Here is a 27,031-nt window from a genome sequence, read left to right on the forward strand (position 1 = left end):
GGCCAGTTTCGCTTTCTAGTCAGCGTGTCACGAGAGAGAGAGAGTGAGAGAGAGAACGAGAGAGAGAGAGAGAGAGAGAGAGAGAGAGAGAGAGAACGAGAACGAGAACAAGAGAGAGAGAGAGAGAGAGAGAGAGAGTGCGAGAGAGTCTGGTCTGCTAGTATGTGTGTCAGGGGACACCAGGACGCCAAAAACGTAATCCTTCCTTTGAAGAGTTAAGCAAATGTTCGTGTTTGTGCATCACAACACTTCTGTGCCCGTGTTTGGATGAGACATTGAAACTCCTGAGCCAGAAGAATGTTAATACCGGAGCCTTTGAAAATCAGCTGATGTCGCGCTTGTGCAGTGAGAAAAGGGGTTGCACACTGTTAGCTCAGCTATTCAAGTTGCACACACTGCCTTAAGCGGGCAAGAAAACACATTAACACTTGGCTGGCTGTTAGGGGTGTGGGTCCCTCCAAACTGCGTCAACAAATGGGTGACTCGTTGCATGAACTGGGGCAATCCATCACAAACAAGGCAACACTGCATTAATCACTGATACCAGCTCTAGCCCAACAAAACAATAACTAACTAAGAGGGAGGGAAGGGAGCCACACACACACACACACACACACACACACACACACACACACACACACACACACACACACACACACACACACACACACACACACACACACACACACACACACACACACACACACACACACACACACACACACACACACACACACACACACACACACACACACACACACACACACACACACACACACACACACACACACACACACACACACACACACACACACACACACACACACACACACACACACACACACACACACACACACACACACACACACACACACACACACACACACACACACACACACACACACACACACACACCCAAAACAGGAAAGGACAGTTCCTGAGTGGGCTGCTAAAGAGAGGGAAGGTAGTCCATAGCACTAATGGGGGAAGTAAGAAGGCTAAAAGGCACGCTAATTGACTTCCTGCGAGAAGAGCCGTGTCAAACTGTCAACTGAAAGATATGAGAGCCAGCCCTGTAATGCTGCCAACACACAGAACGGCAAGTGCCTGGGAATAGAGGGCTGGTCGAAGGAAGGGGTGTGGATCCTTTTTTTCCCCTTCTTCTTTTTTCTTAAAAACATGGATAAACATTTAAAGTAATTCAGTTTAATGATATTTTATCCATGCAGTGCCAATAACAACTGAAGTGGTCAAGGGACCTTACAGAGATAAGAGATAGCACTAAAGCAGGAAGAACAAAAAGAAAGGGAAGGGGGGGGGGGGTGGAGTAAGGGCTACAACATTCCATTCTGAGGCACCTGTTTACCTTGGCGACACAAACACAAACCCGAACAGTGTGACAATGTGAGGGGTGGCACGGACAACAGGGAGATCAACCAATTAGAGGCGATCGCGTATAACCTTCGAGCCAAGTGACAATCCCCAATTCATCTACCGGACTGCTAGATCCGCCTACTGCCCATATGGAGTAGGGAGCAAACGTGTCACCTTATTGTCACATTAGTGCTTTATAGCACAGTGGATCAATGGATACAGCAGGGGCTGATTGTTTGATTTTATAGCTTGGCTGTTCACCAACTGGCTGTCCAGCAGAAGGCCTTGTGAGATGAAATCGTGCATGCAAGATATAGTTCCATAGGCTGGCTTGGGTAAACCCTGCCTGATCTGTCAACGATCAGGAAACCTGCACATCTTTCTCTCCTGCTTATCCACCGGGCGCACCCAGATCGTTGGTCTGACTGGTTGAAGGACTATCCAAGCGTACGGAGTCATTTGAACTATGCCCATTGATCACGCCTCATGTGCAGTAGAAATAAAGCGCAGACTCCCCAGACTAATGTCCAATCTTAACAGATTGAGCTTAGTATGGTGATAGCCGGACTAGTAGTTCCAGTAAACTGAGAAAAATGGCATGTGGACCATTTTTAGATGAGCTCCTTTCAAATCGCGTCATCTTGGGATTATTTTTTGCTTCACTAGACTGATTTTGTAAGGACACACACCTTGTGAGTCAAAGGGAATCCATTGAGACTTCAATAATTTTTTGACATTGCATCCTTTCCGTGACGTACCCATAGTAGGTTGAACAGATTCAAGCAAATCAAATCAAGGAGGGCTTGGTGAAATTGCACTTACACCAAACTACCATTCAGACTTTCATCACGTGGGGGAAACACTTCAGTGAAGGGATGAAAGCATGACGATGGCAGGATACAAAAGAACCAGTTCCAACGCGCCCCTAAGAAGCTTGACGTATTGGGACAATGACGTAATCTTCTACACCCAGAAATTCCTGCACTGGACAGATGCTTTGGTACAATCCCGCATAGCTTTCAGAGGTGTGCCAAGGCTGCCTTCACCTTTATCCTCTCAGGCTTGCCCTCAGGGCAACTGGCGACGGAAATATTCTATGGGCCTCCGACCAGAGAGCTGCAACCCTTCTGGGCAGCCTCCTGAGGTGTCACCTTTAATCACATATGCCTTAAGACAGACCCAGGCCAGGTGCAAAAACAATTCTTACGGTCAGGGGCAATTTTGCTGAAGTCCTTGTCATCCAGGGCTCTATGGCTCTGTGTGTGTGTGTGTGTGTGTGTGTGTGTGTGGGCAGCGGGGGTGGGGGACTTGGCGTTAGGGTCTCAGCTTTGACTGCTTGCACTTCAAACAGCCAGCCGGAGAAGCAATTCAACTGCTTAATTTACTGGATTAAATGCAAATCAAATGAACCCAGCTGTGAAATATGATTCAGAAGGACACAGCAATTACACATATGTTACGAGCAAACAAGAGAGGTGCCCTCCATACACACACACACACACAATAGTGACGCTACTGAAAGGGCTTTCTATTCTTCTATTCCTTATTCTTCTACTCAGTCAGCTAGTCAGTTGGAGGACGAGGATTTGCCTGGAGATTTGGCAGGGGATGCTCACAAGAGACGGCGCGTGGCCTACGAACATGGGAGCAGAGCTGGAGGGCCTGGTGCAGGGGGGTGGGTGTGGGTGGGGGTGTGCAGATTGTGCTGGTTCTGATTAGTTGTGCTCTAGTGTTTTGTTTGTTTACGGGGACAAAAAATAAAAAAGAGATGAATGACCGCAGATACTGCTTTGTGGCTTCGGGGTACTTTTGCGGAACAGCTTGTTCTGCACTGCAGGAGATCGCGAGGGAATGCACAAGGCAGAGCCCTCTCGCGACAGCCAGGACACAATCTGAGGATGTGCTAAAAACGCTTTCATCCTGTCCCCTGTGAGAGCACTGGGGGGACTCCACAGCCTTTTACTTCTTTAGTCAAACGCTAGCGCTTTGTTGCAGAGCAATGCGCCGATGCAGGCCTTAATGTAATAGGAGCTCCAAGAACAGCGAGGCACAATCCAACTCATCTCCTCCTCATAATCTTCCTTCCTGTTTGACCTGAAACAATTGATGGCTTGTACTACAGAACTCCCGAGCAGGCATCCAAGGACACTGCAGGACACACACAGCATCACAGGTCAGCGTTAGAAATGAAACAGGAAGTTCTTGAATAAGAGCAAATCAAGAGGTAAGGGAAAGATGGTGCTTTTTAAAAGTCAGTATATTTGAGGGCTCTTGAGGACAGGTGGAACCAGGAGAGAGCAAAGGAAAAAGTGCTTAGCCAGCTAGCCTCGAGTCATAAAGTGTCAACTTTCATGAGAAATGGCAGGGTTGATTTCATTCAAGCGTCAGGTCAACAAAGCCAAAGGTTTTCAAGCCCGACTTAATCACGTCATTCTCCATGACAGTCAAATGCATTGCACATACCCTCATGCATTTCGAGGGCTTCCTAGATCTCTTCCTGAGCGGAGGTTTTAGATGTACAGTCAGTGTAAGCGAAAGCTCGGAGAGAAAGCCCAACCCTGAAACAGCTGAGAGAGCTCACGTTCACCCCCAGTGTAAAACAACGAGTCTGCCCTGTCAACTCCTTAACACAAACAATAAGTTTGCTACAAACTGGCCCTGATTCTAGCCCAGGCGTCCCCAGTCATGGATGCCTGGGCCTCTCTTCGTGTGCTTGGCATGGCACCAAATTCAACCTTCAGTGCCATAGCTCGATTGACTGGAAGACCCACCACCCACAGTACAGCAATTGAGAGCATTTTTAAGTCAAAAGTGGAATTCACACATGAGTGAGCTCTTTAACCTCTGCCTCTGTATTTAGATATGTTGTTTTTTTCCCCTCAAAAAACACAGCTTGTAAACATTTATTTGCTTATTTCGGGGCTCTAATTATAGTATCACCCAAGGGAGTGCTGAAAAGAGACAGAACAACACATACATGAAACCAGTGGCCACAGGATATCTGAAAATACATGAGGTTCGCCACATGCACAGCCTGTCTGAGGGAGAAAAATGATAGAAAGGCAGAGAGCAGCACAACTCGAAGCCTGCTGCTTATAAAGTCTCAGAGACAGGAACACCAGGGCATTTAGGCTCGAGAGAGACGATCGCATAGTGTGCGCCGTGAAACAAAATTTATAGCCTATATATAACCTGTACGGAAAGGCTTGGCAGAGGAAGATGGGCAGAGAAAAGACGCTTTTCGATTGGCCACGATTTTAATCAAGCGGCCAAACAGTCTGGGGTCACGACCTCTGCCGGATGAATATAATACAGGAACCTCTGCTGAACTCTCCGCAAGGAGGATCCTCGCACACAGGCACGTGCCTCACAGCCCGCTCTGGAGGGACAAAGAAGTTAACTTGATAAACTGCTGCTGTATGGTCCTCATGCCGCTTGCGCCATCAATGAGAAACACTGTGCAGTGTACACACACTAGAAGACACAAGAGCCCTGGGGCCGATAATTTATCCAATCGACCTCCACACGAGAGAGAGGAACAAAAGGACATGTGATGAAATTCATGCATTTGATGATTTCATGAACTGCTTGAGGGCTCGAATCTGATCATGTTTACAAAATGTTACACAGTTATAATTATGGCATTACCAAAAAGCTGTACTGTGCAGGACTTTCTGAAATGTCGAACCACAGACAAAAGGATATAAAATACACATCAAACTTAAAAAAAAAACAAGAAGGAAAAAAATGCACATAATATGTCTCCGTCCTACATAGATCTAAAAAAAAAAAATAGATTCTGTGAAAGACCCACAAAATATAGGATTGCAGTGGCGACATAACTCTTGGTTTTGCGCGAAATAGACAGCCCAGCTGTGGCTGCTGGTGTTTGTGCTAGCATGTGCTGCATTGTCGAGCAGGGTGCATGAGTGGGCGGCAGACTTCCTGTGGATTCTCGTCTGGTCAGACAGCCCTTATCTAGAAACACTGAGACACTCAGAGGGGGGGAGAGGAGAGGAGAGGAGAGGAGAGGAAAGTGAGCGTTCGATAGCGTCACTGCGTGTCAGGCTGAGAGTTTGGCTGGTCCATGACGAAGCTGCCGACTTCACTCACACCCTTGGGCTGATGCACGTGTGTGCGTGGGAGGAGGCAGGGCAGAGGCAAAGGCTGTAAGACAGCTCTGGGATCTTCAAACCAGACTGTGGCTCTTCTACTTCAATGAGGAGAGTGGACACAGTCCTGTCCACCTCAGGACAAACACATGTGAGGAGAGCTATGCCTGCTGACTGGATAAGTATTATTTGAAGAATCTCGGTGTGAAAGTAATTATCTAAATGGATATCAAACCAACCCACACTTTTGCATAGTAATCCCTCTGCCAGCTCAATTTACCCGTCGAAAACACAGTCAGAAGTAAATATCCTGTAAAGGGCAGTATGCATTGCCAAAATGCACAATAGGAGGGCCTTCAAAATAAGGGGTGTAGATGTTACTTTTGGACCTCGGTCTTTCAGACTGGGTGTGCAGTCTGTTGTAAGACTGCAACTTGTCATTTGTTTTCCAGAGCAAAAAAAGAGATAAGGATGTGAAGTTCGCCACAGACATAGCTGTTGGCATCAAAGGAATGACATGAGGGGGGAACTTCCAAATAAAGCCAGCTCCATCTCCACCTTTGTAAGTCACTGACTTTCTTTAAATCCCTTCCTTGAAACCAACCAACCATCCAAGTCTATCAGATAAAGATGATAACTTTCTTAAGCAGGCTATTTTTAAAAGCAGCGACTGCATGAGGGGCCACAGCAATGGGATCCTTTAGAGATAATGCACAAAGCAGCTATGTGTAGCGAGATGTGCCATCAGAGGGTGAGCCTGAAGTTATCTATGACAGCATGTGATCCCTGGCAGCTGTGCAGAGGATCTTGAGAGGTCAGTCTTAAGACGCAGGTGATGAGAGCTTATTCCTGCAACCGCGGGGAGACCGAGCTCTGGCGCTGAGAACTTCCTCTGCATGGCGGATCTCGACAGACTCACACCTTCTGGAGAATGTCCTTCCAACCCCACTTCCTTGAAATGCAGCACTATCCATTTCATGGGTAACATTGAAAGACTATAGGATGGAGAGAGCTATATGACACTAGTGACCAATGAAGTCCCTTATTAGGTCTCAAAGGCAACCCATCAATAAAACGAATCTTTTTTTAAACGCTGTAGTTCTATTATATTTTATTTCTTGTTTATTTATTTCAAGTAATATGAAGGTGTGATACATTTTGTTTATGTTTTACTAATTATGAAGCCATTAGGATTACACTAGCAACAGCTCAGTCAAAGTGCGGCTTGACTTGTGAAATAAGGTCTACTCTGTCGACATGGAAAGTCCTCAAAAGTCATTGTTGGGTCTTGTTCAGACATGCTGAACTAGCTCTCCGTCAAGTCCCGTAAAACCACTTACAACAGAATCCTCTGACATTAATGAAAGCCCCCTCATCTGCTGTGCTTTTAACCAGGCAGCTAAAGCTGTAATTAAACCCAACATCAAATGACTGCTGCATGGTGAAGCCCCCAGAGGTTCTTTCCATGAGGGAGGTTTGAAATGTGCTGGGAGCTAACGGTGGTCGAGCTCCCTCAGTCTACCTGCCAGGAGAGCCCCTTACTAATCATGGGCCATAAAGATGAACCCCTCAATAAAACCTCAACTGCAACCTGATAATTAAAAAAAATTGAACTTAAGTACCCACCAGGCTCATCAAAGTCTCTCTGAATAGTGCCAATTTGTCTATAATGGAAGAAAATACCAGAAGATTTATTTAGTGCCTGAGAAGGTCAATGAGTGGGTTCTGTGCTGGCGCGCTAGAGCATAAATATCAAATGTTTAAATAAAAACTGTGCTGGAGGGGAAAAAATGGGTCTCATTACTTTGCACACTGTCTAGTCTGTCTTTTAGACAACCCTGTTTCCCCACTAAGTAATCAGTCCCTGGTTGACATTCCCGCCAGTCAGGGACAGTGTGCGTGTCTCACAAATAAATCCATTAATTACGCGACAGGCGGAATTAAGTCTGAGTCAGGTAGCCATCTTTAATCCCCCTCTAATTCGTGTTAGGGGGAAGCATAGGAGCTTATAGACTTCTCTCAAAGACCACAGGACAAAACTTCGAGAGTAATAAAAAAATAAACATGTCTGCCAACTCCTAACCTACAATTTTCAATACCCCAAATTATGGTTCCAAAAAAACTTTTGTGATGTCTGATTTTAGAACAATGTGAGTTAGAAAGCAAAAACGAAAAAGTCAGCTCTACAGTAAAGCAAAGCAAATTCTAAACAAATATGTGGAAATGAAAGTTATAAAGCAAAAACAGAGTTTCTCAAAGTCAGTTCAAAAGGGCAAATAGAGTGCAGTCTACATCTCACCACACCCATTTCCAAACAGTTTTCTTAATGCAGTTGACAAGTAACCCCATCAATCCGATCAATTCAAGTCCGCTTACCTCGTAGGACCAGGCGCACTGCACCCCGGCGAAGCGGTGCACGCAGCGTCCCACCTCCACGTCCTCGTGCGTGGTGTACATCTCCTGCAGGCACTGGCGGATGTGCGGCACCATGCGTCGCAGCACCTCCCGGCTCATGATCACCCCGGGGCCGCCCATGCAGAAGTTCTCGCCGGGCTCCAGGGCTAGCTTGCCCAGCTCGTCCCGAGCGCCCATGCCCGTCTGGCCCAGGAAGATGGCCTCGCTGCTGTTCAGGCTGCGCAGGAAGCTCTCCAAACGGTCGCTCTTGATATAGACGTCGTCGTCAGCTCGCATGAACCACTCATACTGGTCCAGGTAGTGGTCGTGCATGTACTTGAGCATCATGAAAGACTTCTTCTGAGGAGGGTACGAGTCGTCCACATTCTTCAGGGCCACGATCGGCATAGGGAGACTCGTGTCCGAGCCCTCGCTGGAGAAGTACTCCACACGGCCTGGTATCGTGCGAGCCCAGGTCCTGCAGGGCACAAGATGTCCACAAAATAAAGTAAGATTTAGGTATAAAAAAAAAAGGCCACTTGTTTAATTTCGACACCAAAATAAGTGATGTGCAAAGATGATCAGTGCAAAGTCATGGGAAAGCAAGCTGAGACTGATCTTATCAAACAGTCTACCAGTGTTGGTTATCAATCCGCTCAGAGAATCACTTCCTCAATCTTTATCAGTCTGTCTGCTGAAAGAATATGAATTGTTGACTGAAGTGCTGGATTAATCAGCTATATCTACAGCTCAAGATTATCTTATTCATTTCACATCCTTGTTTGCCCCCTGGGCACATGTATGTTCATGATCATTCCAAAACTAGAATCCTTCACATGACCACCAGGTTTAAAGAAATAGCTGTTCAATCTGCTACCTTCTATATATCCACTTTTAATTTAATAAAAAGCTTGGACTGCACAATACATTGTCCTTAGCGAATGGGACATAGCTGATGGGAATAAAAATGCAATTAGGCCCAATTAGTCATCATTCAACCACATTTACCATCAACAGCAGATCTACATAATGTTCAACATGGGTGTAATCCATAAACCTTTTGTATTGGTTCTGTGTGGTTTGCAGATCAAGGCATAATTCTGCACATCTACTAGATGTATTGGTTTTGCAGATGCTTTTATCCTGAGCGACTTGGTCATGTTAGGAACACATCTTTTAGGCACACGAGCTTTCTCGGTTGCAATAACCCTGATGGTATTGACTCCTTACTGTACCAGTTTAACTACCGCACAAACTATATCCCACACCGCAGGCCTTGGAGAAGGTGATGTCAAATACAATGATTGACATGTTTGCAGAATGGGACACCACGAATTAAAAAAAAATGTAGGCTTGCAGAAGCCAGACCTGTCAAAGGACAATACAACGACTAGGCGCCTTGTCCCTCATGCTTCCATACATGAACGTGATTGCCCACCGTCTGAAAAGGGCCTATTTACACATTTGTACAATAAAAAGGTTGGGAATATTTGAGGAAAAATACTGAAAACGCAGACCTTTGGTTAGTCAGAAGATTTTATAACAAAAACGTGATCTTGCACATAACGATTCAGCTTATCCTTAACGTTGCATTGGTTGGCCCTGCTTTTGTGAGTGGCTAAGAGGGTGACTGAAAATGAGATTCCCTGATGGCTAACGTTAAGACTAGCAAAGAGGTGACGTTAATTTAAAGCTTAACTAGTTCAGGACAAGTTCACATTTCACCATGGCAATAACAACTGAAGATAGCCCGACGACGTTATATGAATGAAACAAATCGCCCACTAAACAAAGAACATGCAAAATGACACTTTCATATTAACTATTATGGTTGTCAAGCAGAGAAAGTTATGTCTAGCTAACGGATAAAGGCAATTACGTTGGCTGGCTTTGTTTAGGCATCGCGGCATCAAGATATTTCCACATACCTATGTACCGCTACAACACGGCTGTTCAGGTACTTCTGGGCAGTCATGACGCCGACGAAAAGAAAATTGGAGCTTGGGACTGGCTTCTCAGTTGCCAGCATACCGTTATCTTGGGGTGGCCATACCAGCCCACCGCCGTATTCTTTCCTCAGTCCTCTGTGTATCCCACAGCCGCCGGTGCTTGCTTTATTGCGTTTCTGACCAGCTTTCTTTAACTCGGTAGCCCTTGGCAAAATAAGTCTGGAAGCCAGAGTGAATCCGACAACCAGTCCCAAAAGAACACTGAACCATGCTCGTCGGCTTCTCCCTGCCATTCCACTAAACTAAACCAACTTGTGCTTGCTTCTTGTTGAGGAAAAGGTCTCTTTCAACGACGAATATAACGGTTACTTTGAAGGACCTTCCAGAAAACTGGGCTCGCACTCTCTCATGATAAGAAAGCCGTCTCCTGCTACTGTTGGTCCAATTGATGCTGGTCGGTTTCAATCCTCTGTAGCTAGCTAACGTTATTCCGCGCAGCACCGCAGTGTCCACATACCCTCCACCTAAGCCGTCCTCCTCTTCTGATCGCTATGATCGTTTAACATTCCAGCACTATCACTTAAAAGTAACTCTCTACGAAATTTACGTTTTCCTTTTAGCCCTGAGATACGTCCCCATTTTTCCCTCTATCTCGCCATTGTGAAAATGTTCAGCTTCCTTGCCTCGATACGGCTTAACTGTATGGTTTGACCTAACGGAGTCACCGTAGAAGAGTGCTGACTGGCTGAGGAAAGCAATTACGTATTTTGCTCCTCCTTCTCCCCTCCCTGATGACGCCGTAGTTGCACTGAGGCTCAACTGTGTGATTTTTTACATCTATTGTATTATGGTAATTTTCTAAATCCTGGACTCCCAGGTCTTGTCATAGGTACAATGAAATTAAGGTTGTGCAATTCCATGACGTCAGTTGACCATCAAACCATGTATGTGCATCACATATGATAGTTGTTTTTAGGTGACAGCTAGTTTTATCCAGACTGTAAAAAATAGGTTTTATCTTGGTGCCATTTTCTGAATGTAGCCTACTCAACTGCACAGAGTTCATAAATATCAGGGAAAGTATATATACTATATTGTGCTGTACGGTCTTGACACAAACTACAAAACTTGAGCTTATTTTAGGTATATTGCCACAAGTCTGAGCTATGTTCTTAACTTTTCTGTTTCACAAAACAGAAGGATAAAGTCCTGTTGATGACTGATTTGAGTAGACTATAGATTTGTATTTATTTTTTTTGGCAAACCTCAGCTGAGCTGTAAGCCTACATTTGTGCTGCAATGTGCTTTATACTCTTGGTCTCAATTTGTCAAGTCTTACAAGTTATAAATATCAGATATTTAATATTTATTTCCTGGTCCATCTTTGTAAATCTGAAGGTAAGGTATAAGGTAATTTATGACATCTCCATGCAGCTTGTGATTTAGTTGAGAAAGTTCAACGACACAACCTAGAACCGTATGAGATATCCCTCTATTGCCATCTAGTGGTCAACATCAACAATAACTAGAAAACAGGACTTATTTGAAGGATTTTTATTGTGAAACTAGTTGCGTGCAAACAAATCATGAAAGGTAACCATTTGGAAGAACTGAAACATTTAGGCAATACAAATTCTGTAACATAACATATATTAAATGGTTGTACTGTTAGATTGGTGTCAAATAGATGTCAAATTTATTGATACAGCATTTGAAAGCAAACTAAGTCTTACTGTTTTTGTAGTGCAACGTTTCAACTACAATGAATAAAAAAAATGTGCACACCCATTGACTGATTTTCAGCCGTCCCCAGTGGCATGTCTGCCATTTACAAGGTAGGCGTCATTTAAAAGCTGTCCACCTCACAATGCCATACTGCAGTAAAAATGGCTAGTCGTCCAGTAAAGTAATAAACTGATTAACTGATGATGTAACAATCACAGTTTCCAAATACGGACACAGACTACAGTGCTGTTCTAGTACTAAACTGCATTGATATACATTCAAATTTAATAAAGATGCAATATGGTGACAGAGAGAGAGCCTCTATAAGGAACATGAACCGATTTCAGATATCAGAGGGGTATACTACGAAACAGCCAAAAGCCAGAGGTGCATTCATTTGACATGCAGAGGTGAACATTTGAGGAAATTGCCTTGTTACGCTTACCTCTGTTTGTCACATTAGAACACACAACTGGCTTTAAGCTCTTCCCACCACTAATCTTGCTTCATAGAATATCCCTCTGATCTTGCCTGGTCGAAACATTACGTTCCTCTAAAGATTACAATATGTTTCTACATGAGTGGTACGGCAGAACACAAAATTTGTGACCCTGTCAGATGAAACGGTAAAATGAAGTTCATGATCATACCAATGGTCAAACATAATGCTGGAAAAGAAAACAGGCAATGTTGGGTGGGACGAGACTGTTGGAAAAGGCTGCCTCGGTGCCAATGCAAATGGTTTGGACACTTTTTAGTAGAATACTAAAAAGCAAGCGGAGACGACGCACTTGTTAAAGTCATGAATTTCCGTAAATCAACCATGAGAAACAGAGAGAGGCTATACGATTTGGAGCAATAGGCCTGGAACATTGTGGGAGGCGACAGCTTCACTCAGTCAACAGTTTGGCAGTCCTACATTTAAAACGTCAGAGGAGGAAGGTGTCTTCCCTCTGACGAAGTTTAACCTCATCCGCCTGATGATGGACCTCTTCTTCCTGGTCTCCAAGCACAACTGCCCCCACCTCCACCACCACTCAGGGGATTATAATCTGCAATTCACATCAACATGTTAGCATGCAGCTAAACACCATTAGATGCAAAAAGCCACAAGCTATCAGATGTGACTACACTTACCAGTACTGCGCAGAGACTTTTTATCAGACTTTGGCTTCAGCACTGTTGATGAACTGGCTTCATCAGAATTCTGCTAGAACATCAAGAATAACTGATAAATGAATAACGCCATTTAATAACACAGAATTATAAAGTTACACTAGGGTACAAATGCCTTAAGCATTAAAATGACTGGCTTGCCTGTGTGTTCCTGGAACTTCCTTTGAAACTCTTTCCTTCTTTCATACTCTCCCACTTCTCGATCTTCTGTTGCCTCTTCTCCTCTTCAAGCTGTAGTAAGGATAGTACAATGTGTAAGGTGTGCATGATTCTAGACCCAGTCGGATTAGCAGATGATTGGAATTCGCCCTGCAGCCCAGGCTGGAAACCTTCACATTTTGTGATCTTACTTCTGTTACCGATATGCAGGGACCAATCAGACACTGGCTAATCTGGTGCACCCAGATTGTTGGTCTGATTGTTTGAAGGACCATCCAAATGTGTACAGTAATTTGAACTATACCCGCTGATCATGCCTCTCGTGCAGTAGAAAATAGAGCAGACTCCCCAGACTAATGTTCAATCTTAAAAGAGTGACCTTAGTCTGGTGATGACCAGGCTACCATGATTCACATTTAAATCTAGAATATCAAACATATCTCACCTCGTGTTGTCTTTCCAGGAAAAGAGCAGCTTTCGCATCTAACTCCTCTTGCATCTTTTTCCTTGCGGCCTCCATTGCCTCTTGACGCCTCACTACAGATACGGAATCTGGAAGTAGATATCAAAACCACATACTCAGCCAGAGCAATAGTCATATTGGATAGTCTGCAGAAGAAACCACAATAGCAGTTTACTATTCTAGGAGACCTTTTTCTTCGGTAGAACTTTGGTCCTGACGAGGCCTCTTCTTTTGCAAGTGTTGAAGCACCACGTAAACTCCAATGCACAAGCATAGAAGATACCAGCCATAATCTGCCAAGATCACAGCAACTGTGAACAGAAACATCATCTTGGGTTGTGTCACATGGATACCTTACACGTGAACATCAATTGTTTAACGTTAGCACAGGATAGATGTTTTTAATTTAATGAAATGTTTACGGGTGTCATTGTGCGTCGCTTGGGACAAAAGCGTTTGCTAAATGCCATGAACACATAGATGTTGTTTACATGGGATACCAATAGCTAACTATGCTATCGATAGTTAGCTAGGCAGCACAACGACCAAAACAACAATGTCAGATAGTTCAAAATGTGGCTGTCACCAATTAGCCTTTGCACTGACAACGCAAAAATGACATCAAAAAGCTTTCTATCTAGGGTTCGGTTCGCATAATTTCACATCACATCTGAAAATAGGCTAACGCTGTAGCTACATGTTTGCTAGTTCGTAGTAACGTTACCGTTTGACTGAAGGAAACCAAAATCTTGGTTTTTCAACGCTGGCGTTGATCTGATATCTGAATTTTCTTCTGCCTCCATTTTCTCCGAGAGCAGAACAAATTCCCCTGTAAATATTGACAAATACCAGTACAAAACTGGTTGTTCCCTTTAAGTTTTAAAACAAGACTTCCGAAGTTAGCGTTCTGGCAGACCTAACTAGCATCCACGCAGAAGCAGTAGCCTGCTATGTCTCTCACTTCCTGTTCAGAATCCGGCATACGACATTTGTTGACGTGGAGGGTTGTACTTGGTCACACATTTCGAATGGGAAGAAGTGATTAGCTGTATCCAATCCAGCTATGTGGTTAACATCTGTATTTGACTATCTAAAACAAGTTTGAAGTAACTGCGTGAAATACGCAGTTTAACGATTTCATTATTAGGCCAACATGGTTTAGATGCAGTTAGTCTGTGGGCTAAGATGGGTTCATGCATGCACCCCCCCCCCCCCAGTAGGTCTACTAGACTTAGTTGGTATTTTCGGTACCCAGCATGTCAATAGACCTCTGAAGTTCACCTACAAAAATCTAGATAAAGAATGATAGGGCGGCAACAATGACAGTCTATCCAGTGCTAGTTATATATTAGTGGGAACGAGTCTGGAGGACCAAGCATCGAGGAGGGATGTTGAGAGGCCCTATATTGCCAAAAATTTGCTCACCTGCCTTGACATATGAACTTCAGTCACATGCCATCATGGGAAGACTTCCCACAAGGTTTAGGAGTGTGTTTAAGGGTTTTTTTTTTTTTACCACTCTTTCAGAAGCCGGGTATGGGGTCACACACACTGATGTTGGACAAGGAGACTGGGGCCCTTTCCGAAACCAGCCCCTAAATCCTAACACTACACACTTCCACTTCGTTTGCGCGTTCACGCGAGGGTCCGCCACATTAAGTATCATCCGAAACGAATTTTGAGTCGAGTGAAGTGTCTAGGGAGAGGGGCTACCACGCCTCCAGGAGCAAGTCAGCATCGATGCTGACTTGAAACGCAGGTGCAACCGTTTTCAAGTGTTCGTGCAGCTCGTGTATCTCCCTGCCAGTTGTTTTTTGGTCCGTATGACGGCATTTACAGACAAAAGCTTGAATTAAGCTACATTGTAACAACTCATGTTCAGTTTGATACTCAGTAAAATGTGCAAGATCGTACAGAAGTAGGCTGTAATATTTGAACACATGTGCAGGTCGCATTTACAGCACTTTTATAATTTGATGTTAAATAAAGCATAAAATGCAACTCCTCACTCATAGTAATGAAAGGAGAGAAGAGGGATGTATACCCTAATACATAGGGGTGTCCAGAACATTTTAATTGGCGATTTAATATATATTGGCTTCATAATTTCTATGAAAACGAATATGACGTCAACTTCCTTCTCCCTTCAAGCGCATCCGAAATGTAGCGCTGTTTTAACCCCCTAACCCTTCAAATGCGAGTGTTCTCCGCACCCACGAGTGGACTTGAAAAGGAAGTTCACTCGCTAACCGAGTCGAAGTGAGTAGGGATCCGTTTCGGAAAGGGCCTGGCTCTCATATCCACTCCAATTCATCCCAAGGGTGTTTAATTATTGGGTTGAGGTTAGGACTCCGTGCTGGCCAGTCAAGTTCATCCACACCAAAACACTGTCATCCATGTCTTTATGGACCTTGCTTTGTGTAATGGTGCAGTCATGTTGGAACAGGAAGTGGCCATCACCAAACTTCCCTCAAAGTTGGGAATATGGAATTGTCCAAAACCTATTACTTTCACTGGAACTAAGGGACCAAGCCCAGCTCAGGGATATGGCTATGATGGTTCACAGTCCACAGTAAACAGAACACAGAAAACATAATGGTATTTACAAAGATCTTTATTAAAAAACAAAACAAAACAAAAAACTTTATTTTTTTGTATCTTACAGAGCAAAAAGCAACATAAAAAGGCATACACTGATACAACATCCTCTCAGGATGTAAAACAGAAACATAAAGCAACCATCTGAACTTTACAAATTCTTAACTAGATCCATTCACGTGTGAGTCTTCGTCCATATCATCCTCATCTTCTCCGTCATCTCCCTCTCCACCATCCTCACCATCCTCATCACCCTCTTCCTCCTCTTCTTCCTCCATCTGTTCTTTTGCAACACCTTCATCCGTCTGCATCTCAGATTCTGTTTGCATGGACTCGTTCTCTTCCTCCTCTTCCTCCTCTTCCTCCTCCTCCACCATGCCCGGGGCACCTGCTGTACACATACACACATCAAAAGATGCAACTATGACAAAGGCAACAGCAGATTTTACTAACCATCACAGTCAGTCATGACGAGACAAAAGATTACACTGTAAACTTCATACAGAATATTAAATGAACAAACTCTCAACATGAACTGTTGTAGCCGAGATAAAAAAAAAAAAACGTACCAAATATTTGTTCCAACTATTCACTAAACCAGCTGGCACCATTTCTCAGTCAGTAAATCAGTTCATTATTGAGATACGTACAAGACTTTTGGTTTCTGGGGTTTGGCCATCTCATTAAATGGAATAGACACCACAAGCAAGACATGGAACATAAATGAATCAACTTACACCGTCTCTGTGTTTAACGTGTAACAGCATGTTTATCGAAGTATTTTTTTTTCTATGTATACGCTTCACATAAGCTCCAGCAAAACATAAAAATACTATTTACTCTAATTTTAACAGCCACAATATGTGCGTAAAAGTAAATTGATTCAGTCTCCAGATGAAAAAATTGTTTACATGGGGTACATCCTATTCCAATCAGCTGCTTTCACGCACTCTAGAATATTTGATCGGAATAGCCGTAGCTACATTGCTTTTGCTTGAGAGGCTACAGCAAGCAAGCCGAATGACTGTATACATGGCTTTTCAATCGAAATAAGAACATACAGAAAATTCACAAGCCCTTTCAATTAGGATTGCAATTCTAATCAAATAGGTAGTTCCAGAGCCATAGATAGAGAGAGTTGCGACACTCTGATGTTGCCGCCACGATCAAAAGTTCCAAAAAAACCTGTGCTGAATGGCTGAATCGCAGGAGGGTGGGATGTACTTCGGATGCTGGAAGGTGTAATCAATTAACTCATTGACTAGTGACCAAGAGATTGGCTGTAAACAGTTCCAAATGCCCCATAACGAGGAAATAGCCTGGAAAAAGCACTGCCATTTTTTCCTATGGAGGTCTATGGGAGTGTCGCCACTCTGTTTTATCTACCGCTCTGGGTAGTTCTATTCCGACCAAGGTGTTTATAAGTGTCATTTTCTTCCAATTGAGCCATTATTTCGATCTTACTCTTTTCTTGGCATTTCTGAATAACAGGACACCTATGAAGTAGATCTGGTAAAAAGTTAAATCACCGTTCCATATCAATGCTTATGAATGGTAAGAACCATAGAAAAATGGTGATTGAGCCTGAACGCAGGCTTTGTGATACTGGAATCAACTGAACATGAGCTAAACCCATGCAATTACTGTTAGGGCCAAAGAAAGTTGTACAAGAAACTCGCCGTCTTTTTAAACGGAATGGCTTGTTTCCTTTACGTGCAATAAAGGCATAACTATTGCCTATAGTGGCAACCGGGTGATAAACCTTCCGAGGTGTCCGGTTATACAGAATTAATGAACTTTGTGAACTCCTCGTCGAGGAGTTCTTTGCCTTCCCCCTAGCTCATTAATTTCGTAACAGGACACATCGGCGGCCGTTATCCCTTACCTAATTGGAACAGAAGTGTTCATGTAAACCCACCCACTCATTCTAATGAAACTCATCACATCAGTACACATTTGCAGGACTGCACAAACATTATGCACTTGTACTGGTCCAACTCAGCTCGACACAGTTCAGTTTCGTCACATTTTCAGAAATAGCTTTCCAACCTTCACAAGGTGCTTCCAGACCAATCTGGGTCTTGAACAAGTATACCTTAAATAGTGTTAATCAGCATTCCCATGGCTGTAACTGGCAAATGTAAAATGTGCCGCATTTTGAAATGTAGTAGCACAAGAACATTGTTAAGACATTTACTCACAGTATTCACAATTCAACAACAGGGTTATTAGCATTGTTCATAGATCAAATATTATCGCATTAGACAAAATCCTCACCTTGTCTGAAGTCTCGGCCTGGGATCTGACCAGATTGGAGCATTCCCTTCAGTCGCTCAACTTCTGCCAGTGATGTTGCACTGGCAATGGCATTCTGAAGAACAACATCCGACATTAGCTGAACTTCCTTACCAAGATAACAGGACAAAAAAGTGAAAGGAGAACAGCCACAAGACACATGACCTATACTTGCCTTTATAGCCTCCACATCTGCAGGAGAGGGTCCTGTCCTTTTCTTATCAGCCTGAAGTACGGCCCCGGGGGTAAACCTGAAAACACACACACTCAAGTTAGCAGCGTTGTTCTGCAGCCTGGCCTCTTGAACCTTTCAACCATCGCTTCGATCTGTAGTGTAGCATCTTATCTTTGTCAATAAACTGATACAAGACAATTCCTTGAAACAGCCATTTTCTTCAACACTGTTTGTGGGGGTTATGATTGCTTCTTTTACTTATTCTTTTTTTCTTCATCCAAATTCCACAGCAAAATTGACTTCAATCAAAAAAGAATTTCAGATGCCGCTTTTCTGCATTTTTTCGTTCCAAATGGTTCTGCTGTCATCATAACCCAGTCTGCACCGCAGTGATTCAGAAGAGCTGTGGGGAGTTCAAGGATTTTCATCTTACGTTTTTGTACGCTTGGCAATATCCTTTGCAAGCTGAGCACCGCGTTTGCCTTTGAACATTTTCTCCGCCTCTTGTCGTTCCTATGATGATACATTACACAATTAAAGTGAAAGATTCAAATCATGACATCAAAGTCATGAGTTGGGTGTGTGCGCCAAGACACCAAGCAATATGCACCCATTCATAAGTTACTTTAAATTCATTTATAAGCAAAAACAAAAAGATATGCCAGCATGAGTACACTGACAAGACACAAAAGGGCATAATTTAAAGGCTGATCAACAATCATTTAGCCTGATGCACCATATAGAATAATAATTCATGTCAATCCTTTAAAAAAAAAAAAAGACTAAAATCCTACTCCAGCATGCATTTCTGAAGACAAAATTAGTACCTTCAGCTTGACTTTCTGAAAATCAAGAACGCGGACTTGAGGGATTTTGCTGATTACATAGAGACGATAGTGCTTCTTGTTGGTTACGGGATTTCGTAAAAGGCTGAAATATACAAAGAGTAACATACATTTAATGGGAGTCTTACAACAACGTCCGAGTGCTAAACATACTACAGTAAATCCAAATATGTTACCTGAGGAGAGTCAGTGTCTTCACTGTGGCAAGAGGGTCAAGATCGCCCTGGCAAGAGTGGATAAAACAGGATCATTAGAGATACAGAATATGTTATGTCATGTGCACTGTTCCCTTGAAACGAATCCAAGCAACTTACCAGCTCCTGAATGTTGTTATTTGTGAGAATGAGCTCCTTCAAACTAGGTAAGGACTGTTCAAGGTTTTCACCAATTCGGCTATTATTTCAACAGAAGAAAGAGTGATTCACATTATTATATTGACTATGCAACAGTTTAAACCATGAATTGCCATGTGATAACGTATGTGTTTGATTTCTTTCGATGCAGGAAGAATGCAACCATAAACACAACAAACATCATACAACGGGTTCCAATGTGTCGACATAGATCAGACATCTTAATACAAAACATTTAAGACTAAGCAAGTTGAATCTTTTGAATGTCATCTTTTCAGAATAAACGCATAATAAGAAATGAAACTGGTGCACCAGTACATATTCTCCCTGCAAAACAATGCAAACTTGTGACTGATTGACGGAATGTTAACGAGCGAAATTACTGGGTTGCAAATTACCAGGTTATATGCCTTCAATAGCACTTGTTTCATAACTTACCATATTCTATTGTTGTTCATTATTAGAGTTTTGAGCCGCTTTAACAGGGGAAACCCATCAAGCTTCCGGATTTCATTGTCGGAGAAATCTATGGTGTCAAACTGGTCCAGAGTGGCGCCAAGGTTCTCCAGGACGGGTACTTTATATCCTACGCAAAGTGGACACAGCACAGGTTAACTCATCAGAGCGGCGTATAATAAACTACTGCAAGCAAACCATGGAAAGCCTGCATTACTTAATAATGAATCGCAACGTAACATTAACGTTTCCAACTACTGCTCTGGCTAATCCTGGCCTTATTGTTTCAACGAGACGTTAGCTAGCAGGGGAACATTTAGCTAATAAGCGAGGGACTTACCACGCAGATCAAGTTCTCTGTCTCGTACGGGGTTGGTGTACTGAGCGGCCTGCTCAATCAACTCTGCAGATAATTTCACCATGTCGGCTTGTGTTCAAACACAACTTACTAATGTCCAGTTTAGATGTTGATTCAGACCACAGCTACTTACGGTCCATGGAACTTGAACACGCTGCCGACCGGAAGTATTTGTCTACTCGTCTAGACCTTTGCCGCCTGAACCTATGTAGAGCTCCTTTGTTGCCTCCTACCGGCTTGGATGTCACTTTGGGGGTAACTACAATATGGCCCTTTCCGAAACGGATCCCTACTCACTTCGACTCGGTTAGCGAGTGAACTTCCTTTTCAAGTCCACTCGTGGGTGCGGAGAACACTCGCATTTGAAGGGTTAGGGGGTTAAAACAGCGCTACATTTCGGATGCGCTTGAAGGGAGAAGGAAGTTGACGTCATATTCGTTTTCATAGAAATTATGAAGCCAATATATATTAAATCGCCAATTAAGATGTTCTGGACACCCCTATGTATTAGGATATACATCCCTCTTTTCTCCTTTCATTACTATGAGTGAGGAGTTGCATTTTATGCTTTATTTAACATCAAATTATAAAAGTGCAGTAAATGCGACCTGCACATGTGTTCAAATATTACAGCCTACTTCTGTACGATCTTGCACATTTTACTGAGTATCAAACTGAACATGAGTTGTTACAATGTAGCTTAAATCACGCTTTTGTCTGTAAATGCCGTCATACGGACCAAAAAACAACTGGCAGGGAGATACACGAGCTGCACGAACACTTGAAAACGGTTGCACCTGCGTTTCAAGTCAGCATCGATGCTGACTTGCTCCTGGAGGCGTGGTAGCCCCTCTCCCTAGGCACTTCACTCGACTCAAAATTCGTTTCGGATGATACTTAATGTGGCGGACCCTCGCGTGAACGCGCAAACGAAGTGGAAGTGTGTAGTGTTAGGATTTAGGGGCTGGTTTCGGAAAGGGCCAATGACTCCTAATCAAACCCTCGACTTTTCCATAGAATACATAAATGTCATGCCTCTTGGGAATTAAATAGACCAGTCCTTCTAAATAGAAATGCTCATTTTTAATATTCCATACGTCATGCTCTTTCACTTTGTGCTTAACCTACACTGCAGGTCTCACTGACAGACAGACCAGACAACTTCAGCAATATCAAACAGTCAGTAATGATAATAATAAAAAATATGATCTTCATATTTGTATGTGTAGCTGGAGGGTGAGGGGGGCATGCAGGAGCAAGCTCAATCTTACATGGAAAAAAGTTAAGCCAGAGTAAACCCAGGATCAATCAATCAATAGGTCTCCTATTCTATATAAAATTAGGACCTGTAGTTTTATAGAACTCAAGACAGCTCTCAGGGAATAAACCAAACCCAAATGGTTGCTTTTTCTGTAGAGTAAATCTTGTTATCTGGATTCTTTGCTCATCGGCATAAAGTTTGCAGGTAGGCTAGATACACATAATATTGCCTGTGCTATAGCCTACTGAAAATAATATTATAGAGGTGGTGTAGGCTATATCTCTTAAAATGGGCAAGCATACCAGGTTAATTTATCAAACTTGGATTGGAAAATCCAGTGTAAACATGCATCATGCAGTTACATTGTTGTCCAAGGGGTGGCAGACTTTGACAAGAAGTCTACTGTAACAGGCAATTAAACGTGACAAGATAGAATCCAATAAAATATTGGGATCTCCATATTGGGGACCCCCAGTGTACCATCTAAAAACTGTGTGCTCTTATTTCTGTTACTTCCATGGATATGTTAGGATTCAGAAAGCTCATCTTCAGTAGAGACAAAAGTGAATGCACAAACAGCAACTAAACGGCCATCTCTCCAATTGAGCTCACATGAAAAAACACTAAGGAAAGACCACCGTCTGTTTGTCACATAAATAAATATAAATCATACATTTAAATACTTGCATTCTGAAATAATGACCCATCAGCTTTATGAGCCTTTTGGCTATAGAGCAGCTCGGTTGTACACGCTCAGTCACCCTAGCCAAGTGAAGTGTTCTGATAAGAAATGTACTGTAAACGCCTCCAGTAAAGTTCAAGTCCTCAGTGTTTGGCAATGGCAGTGTGATCAGAGCCAAATGATGTGTATTTACCAAGGAGAATATATGCGATCAGGACAAAAGGTCACTGATTTTCTGGTAGGAGACACACACACAAACATGCACACACGCACACAAGCACCCGCACACACGCACACCCACACACTGACACACACCATAAGGCTGCCACTGCATAGGTTACAGTGAGGATGTTACAGAGAATAAAAAGTTAAGTTAAGTTACTTAAACTACAAGATTACTAAAATACCATAGAAACACCACATTTAAATTAAAGGGTATATTGAATACAAGACGGCTTCTAACTTCTTTCAGATTTATTTTGCCATCATAACATCTTGAGACACAGTTGTGACATCAAAAACATTTTCTAAAATTTACAACTGCGTTACACAGCACTTCATCTACTAGCATGTTCATCTAAAAATGCAAAATCTTTTTGTAGCATAGCATTTCACATGGTTTTTATTCAAAATCCTTGTTCAAGTCCTCACTTTAAATTTGCAAATTGTTGAAAATGAAATTCTGATGACAGTGGTTCATAGATATTTACTTCAATTTACAGTTGTACAGACTTTTGAGATCATAGTGACGCAGCCATAGTGACAGCCATTAATTAGAAAATAAACAATTTGTACATGTTGCATACTGTATGAAGTTTATAAAACAGATCTTAAAAATATATATGCCCCTTGAAGGGATTAATTAAAATGATGATTATTTTCAATAAAATCACAGACATTAACTAACTAAAATGTACATCGAATCACATGTTTTGCGAGTTGGGTAGGCTTTCCGTCTTCTCTGAGCACCCTTTCACCTTCTCTCACTCACTCCCTCAACCCGTCATCAGACAGGTCCTGCAGCAGAATTGGCGGAAGAGCTTCTTCTCACACAGACGGTTGGACTTGACCATCTCGCAGAACAGTTCATCCGCTACATGGGGACAAGGAGACAAAGAGAGGCAGAGAGGTCAGTGAGACCGAGACAAACGAAAACAGACAGTCACTGCAGCTCATCTCCCTCAGACCCATTTGGTGCTTCATGTCACCCCCCCCCTTTCCTCCAGCGGCAAAAAGGTTTCGCTGGCAGCTGCCTCTAATAATATCAATTTATCTATGCTAAGAATTCTGTAGACTGACATCTGCAGCTTTGAACACAGCAGAGACTGGTATAACGACTTCAATCTCCATTACAAACAAATCAAGAGACAAGAGAATACCATGCTGCTCCACAATAGTGCAGACATCAGTGCAAATGTATGGATGACTTCGGTGAAGTTGGAAAGAAACGAATAGATTCGAATGAAGTATACTATGGGATTATGACTTCACGTCAAGTTAAAACTGAAGATGCACAATCGGTAAGTGGGTGATTATAACAGGGTTTTCACTATTTAACAATGTAGCCTCATGGAAAAGGTAATGTCGCGAAATATGCCACTGTGTTACACTGTAATGCGGAAAACATGAAGCCGTACCAGCTTATCAAGCATCACATTCGATACTGTAATGTCAATTTGTAACATTCTGTGTTGCCCACATGCATTTAGAACTAGTGCTGGAACACTGGAAAAGTGCTTAAGCTATGGCAGAATGCGCGCAATAGTTGTATAAGAAACGTCCAGATTCTGGGGTTGCTCCACCCAGACCACGTAAATGACAGATTTAAGTGGAGGGCAGAATTCGCCTAGATTGAAATGCGCGTAGTTACGCCGTTTTTTGGACTTACGCACCCTTACGCGCATGGGAGGAATCCCCCCCCCCCCCCCCCCCCTGTGCCTACCTGCTCACCTGTCCAGTCTAGCCCAGCACTGCACTGCGCAGCCTATCCCAGGCTTCTCTCTCTGTCTCTCATCTGGTGGAAAAGAAGTGGCCGTCTCTAAAGGCCCAGCTGGGCAGTGTCCTGGTAACTAGGTCTGTGGGCTGTGTGGTGTTACGTAACGCGACGCGCCCCTGCCCATGCGAGGGTGCACTGCCCAGAGCTCTGTTTACTCATAGCAACATTGTTGTTGGCCTGCCAATCTGGCCTCCCCGCTGGCACGCCACAGCTGCGGCGTGCGGCTCTTTTCAAACGCGGCTCGCAGCGCAGCGCAGTGCCGCTCCCTCCCTCTGGTGGGCCCGGTGACAAGCGCCCGCGGAAACCACGAGGCTCCGGCTAAGGAGAAGAGAGACGAGAAGAGTTGTGCAACTCACTTTTTGCGAGCTCGGGGTGGATCGGAAACCTCAGAGGCTTCACACAGAGGGGGACAAATGGGCGAAAAGAGCTGGGAGCGACTGCTTTTTCTCGGCTGGCTTTTGTCTCCATGTGACATGCACTTAGTAACGTGAGACTCAGTCATTAACAGACTTCTGTTTAGTCACAGGGGACGATGGGATACTGAGGACTGAGGAGCAGGGTTTTTAACACGCACCCCCCGCCCTGCCACTCGCTTAAACACACTGACACCGTATTACTCCCATCAAGCACCTCGAAGCCCCAAAAAGCTCTCCCCGATGCCAATTAAGACTCCCCCAGCTGCGACGGTTTCCTTCGCCAAGCTTGAGGAAGATTAAGCGTGACGTGAATCACTGCCGTGATGTCTGCCGTGACATTGTTACAGCCATCCCGCAATCTGCTCGCCCGCAACACACTCGCAGCCTTTTATTTCCCAAGCTGCTGAGCTTGCTCCTGTTCAGCCATGCCTCTCACTCAACACCTCTCTCCACACACACACACACACACACACACACACACACACACACTTCTCCACTCACCATTGCTACAGGTGGCGTTGACGATGCAGGTCCTGCTGATGAGGTTGTAGCCGTCTTTGCACTTGGTGCACGTCAGCCCTGGGCCCTCACAGCTCAAGCAGTTCTCTTCACACCTGGACAAACAACAGGTAGCAGGAATGAGCGAGACGGTTGGCGGGATTGGAACTGCGGCAAAAAAAAAAACCTTCGAGGTCACACAAGCCAGGCTCCATGGGGACGAGAATTGAAAAAAAAAAAAGGACGTTGCATAGTGGAACTCTTTTTTTTTTGTTTTTGTTTTTCTCCCTGCGGTGGCGAACTGAGTCAAACAAACACCGGAGCATCATGGCATTAATATTTATCAGGGATGCCCATCTGAGCAGGGAGCGGCGAGGAGCACCGGGGTCATTCAGCAGGGTGACACATCTCAGCATGCCGAGAGATATCACTCTCCATCAGTTGGGGATGTGGAAAGCAAGAGAAGAGGAGATTCGGTGTGATTAAAGTATTCCCCGAGCGCCTCCGTTAAAATTCATTTTTCAGAACTGCCAAAGAGGGTGAAGCCCAGCATGGCGCCCGGTGCTCTCCTTGTACAGCCCCATTATACAATTCCCTGTGACTCTTTAAATATGACTCTCAAAAAGCTGTCCCCACGGCACACCAAACCGCTTTGAAAGCATTATATAGTCTAAAGTGCTGAATAAAACACAATGTGTGATTAAGAAACAGAAGAACAGATTCTAACCACAACAACAACAATAGACGATTGTCTTTGCTGATGAACAGTGCTGTGTGTGTTCTCTCCCCATTCTTTCGGAAAAGAGCACGGGTGGGCCATTGGGATGTTTATCTCAAAAACAGACTGTTGGCTTTGGCACATCATTTTTATTGGGTTGACCATTTTTTTTGTTAAAAAAATAAAGTAATCTCTGTGAATTCTAATGCAGAGTTTGTCCCACTGTCATCATGTGGTACGCTGCGTTGGGGGGGGGGGGGGCGTTTGTCGATGTCAACTCTCAGATCGCTGGGTTACTGCTCTAACAGATAGTTTATAGTCGTCGTCTTGTATTATTGTGCTCTGCCGAGTGACCCGGCAGGAGGAGGTGGGGGGGAGGGGTGGAAGCCACATTCATTTCCTGGAGAGAGGCACCGCCGGCTGGCGTGCAATCGCAGAGCATGACCTTCTTTAAAAGCTTCTATTTGCTTCTGACGGCTCTCATAAAGCAAGGGTTTGATTTAGAAAAAAGAGCACGTGTCAGCCGCCAGTGTTGTGCTGGCCTTATTCGCAGCCATTACTGTGATCTGAAGTGCTCTGATGGGACCATAAATTTTGGGGCGTTGGCGCAGGTGAGAGATTTATGCCACTGTCACTTCTGTTGGTCCTCTCTTATTGCTCCAGGGGACTGATTTATAGACAATTATGGAAATGAAAGAAAGAGGGAAAACCAAACCGAACAAACAAATAAAAAAAAAGACAATGTATACATCATCTTGAGAGAATAGGGCCACATGATGACATTTGAATATCGAGACGCATTGAACAAGATACCTGGTTACGAGCATCTAGACACTTCATTTCCCATTTCCGCCATTATAACTGAGGCGATAATAGCTCTTGCCCATGTAGCAGCATTCATCTCTGCCTGCTATCTGATAAGAGTGTCCGCTATTCCAGTGGATCAGTGGAAAAACCTTTGATGATCCAATCACTGTGGGAGGCACACACCTCCGATAGGCTCACATCTTGTATTCTTAACAGCATCA

General features: G+C 43.7%; 4 protein-coding genes across 5 annotated transcripts in view; all 4 read right to left on the reverse strand.

Annotated features, from left to right (window-relative positions):
• Positions 1-10,503, reverse strand: part of chsy1 (chondroitin sulfate synthase 1) — a 38,453-nt gene extending 27,950 nt beyond the window's left edge. The window contains exons 1-2 of the mRNA XM_062549614.1: positions 9,809-10,503; positions 7,863-8,358 (exon numbers count right to left, since the gene is read on the reverse strand). Coding sequence (XP_062405598.1) covers positions 7,863-8,358; positions 9,809-10,122 — 810 coding nt within the window. The 5' untranslated portion in view covers positions 10,123-10,503. The remainder of the gene's footprint in view (positions 1-7,862; positions 8,359-9,808) is intronic.
• An 865-nt stretch (positions 10,504-11,368) lies between these two features.
• On the reverse strand, positions 11,369-14,312 carry selenos (selenoprotein S). 2 transcript variants are annotated; one of them, XM_062549239.1, is made up of 6 exons: positions 14,077-14,312; positions 13,541-13,663; positions 13,335-13,441; positions 12,872-12,961; positions 12,692-12,764; positions 11,369-12,606 (listed from the first exon to the last, which is right to left on the reverse strand). In XM_062549239.1, exons 1-6 carry the CDS (start codon positions 14,153-14,155, stop codon positions 12,524-12,526), a joined length of 555 nt encoding a protein of 184 aa, XP_062405223.1. In that variant the 5' UTR covers positions 14,156-14,312; the 3' UTR covers positions 11,369-12,523. The 2 variants fall into 2 exon arrangements, with proteins under 2 accessions (XP_062405223.1, XP_062405224.1); XM_062549240.1 differs by having other exon boundaries at positions 12,692-12,761; positions 14,077-14,310.
• Positions 14,313-15,948: 1,636 nt separating this feature from the next.
• snrpa1 (small nuclear ribonucleoprotein polypeptide A') lies at positions 15,949-20,602 on the reverse strand. Its single transcript, XM_062549492.1, has 9 exons — positions 20,415-20,602; positions 20,057-20,204; positions 19,580-19,658; positions 19,442-19,488; positions 19,248-19,350; positions 18,854-18,933; positions 18,421-18,496; positions 18,228-18,321; positions 15,949-16,341 (listed from the first exon to the last, which is right to left on the reverse strand). The coding sequence occupies exons 1-9, from the start codon at positions 20,494-20,496 to the stop codon at positions 16,112-16,114; spliced, it is 939 nt and encodes a 312-aa protein (XP_062405476.1). The 5' UTR covers positions 20,497-20,602; the 3' UTR covers positions 15,949-16,111.
• A 2,229-nt stretch (positions 20,603-22,831) lies between these two features.
• pcsk6 (proprotein convertase subtilisin/kexin type 6) overlaps positions 22,832-27,031 on the reverse strand; it is a 37,260-nt gene continuing 33,060 nt past the window's right edge. The window contains exons 20-21 of the mRNA XM_062549997.1: positions 25,289-25,401; positions 22,832-23,468 (exon numbers count right to left, since the gene is read on the reverse strand). Of these exons, the coding sequence (XP_062405981.1) occupies positions 23,371-23,468; positions 25,289-25,401 (211 nt within the window). The 3' untranslated portion in view covers positions 22,832-23,370. The remainder of the gene's footprint in view (positions 23,469-25,288; positions 25,402-27,031) is intronic.

Source organism: Sardina pilchardus, chromosome 11 (genome assembly GCF_963854185.1).
Source record: "Sardina pilchardus chromosome 11, fSarPil1.1, whole genome shotgun sequence".
Taxonomy (NCBI): Eukaryota; Metazoa; Chordata; class Actinopteri; order Clupeiformes; family Clupeidae; genus Sardina; species Sardina pilchardus.

Coding starts and splice junctions, on each gene's coding strand:
- snrpa1 (XM_062549492.1), bottom strand. CDS start 20,496: ATGGTGAAATTATCTGCAGAGTTGATTGAGCAGGCCGCTCAGTACACC. Junction 18,934..19,247: donor TTCAGAAAGTCAAGCTGAAG/GTACTAATTTTG, acceptor GTATCATCATAG/GAACGACAAGAGGCGGAGAA. Junction 16,342..18,227: donor AGGCCGAGACTTCAGACAAG/GTGAGGATTTTG, acceptor GTATGTGTACAG/CAGGTGCCCCGGGCATGGTG.
- selenos (XM_062549239.1), bottom strand. CDS start 14,155: ATGGAGGCAGAAGAAAATTCAGATATCAGATCAACGCCAGCGTTGAAA. Junction 13,442..13,540: donor AAGTTCTACCGAAGAAAAAG/GTCTCCTAGAAT, acceptor ATCTACTTCCAG/ATTCCGTATCTGTAGTGAGG. Junction 12,607..12,691: donor AAAGTCTCTGCGCAGTACTG/GTAAGTGTAGTC, acceptor TGTGAATTGCAG/ATTATAATCCCCTGAGTGGT.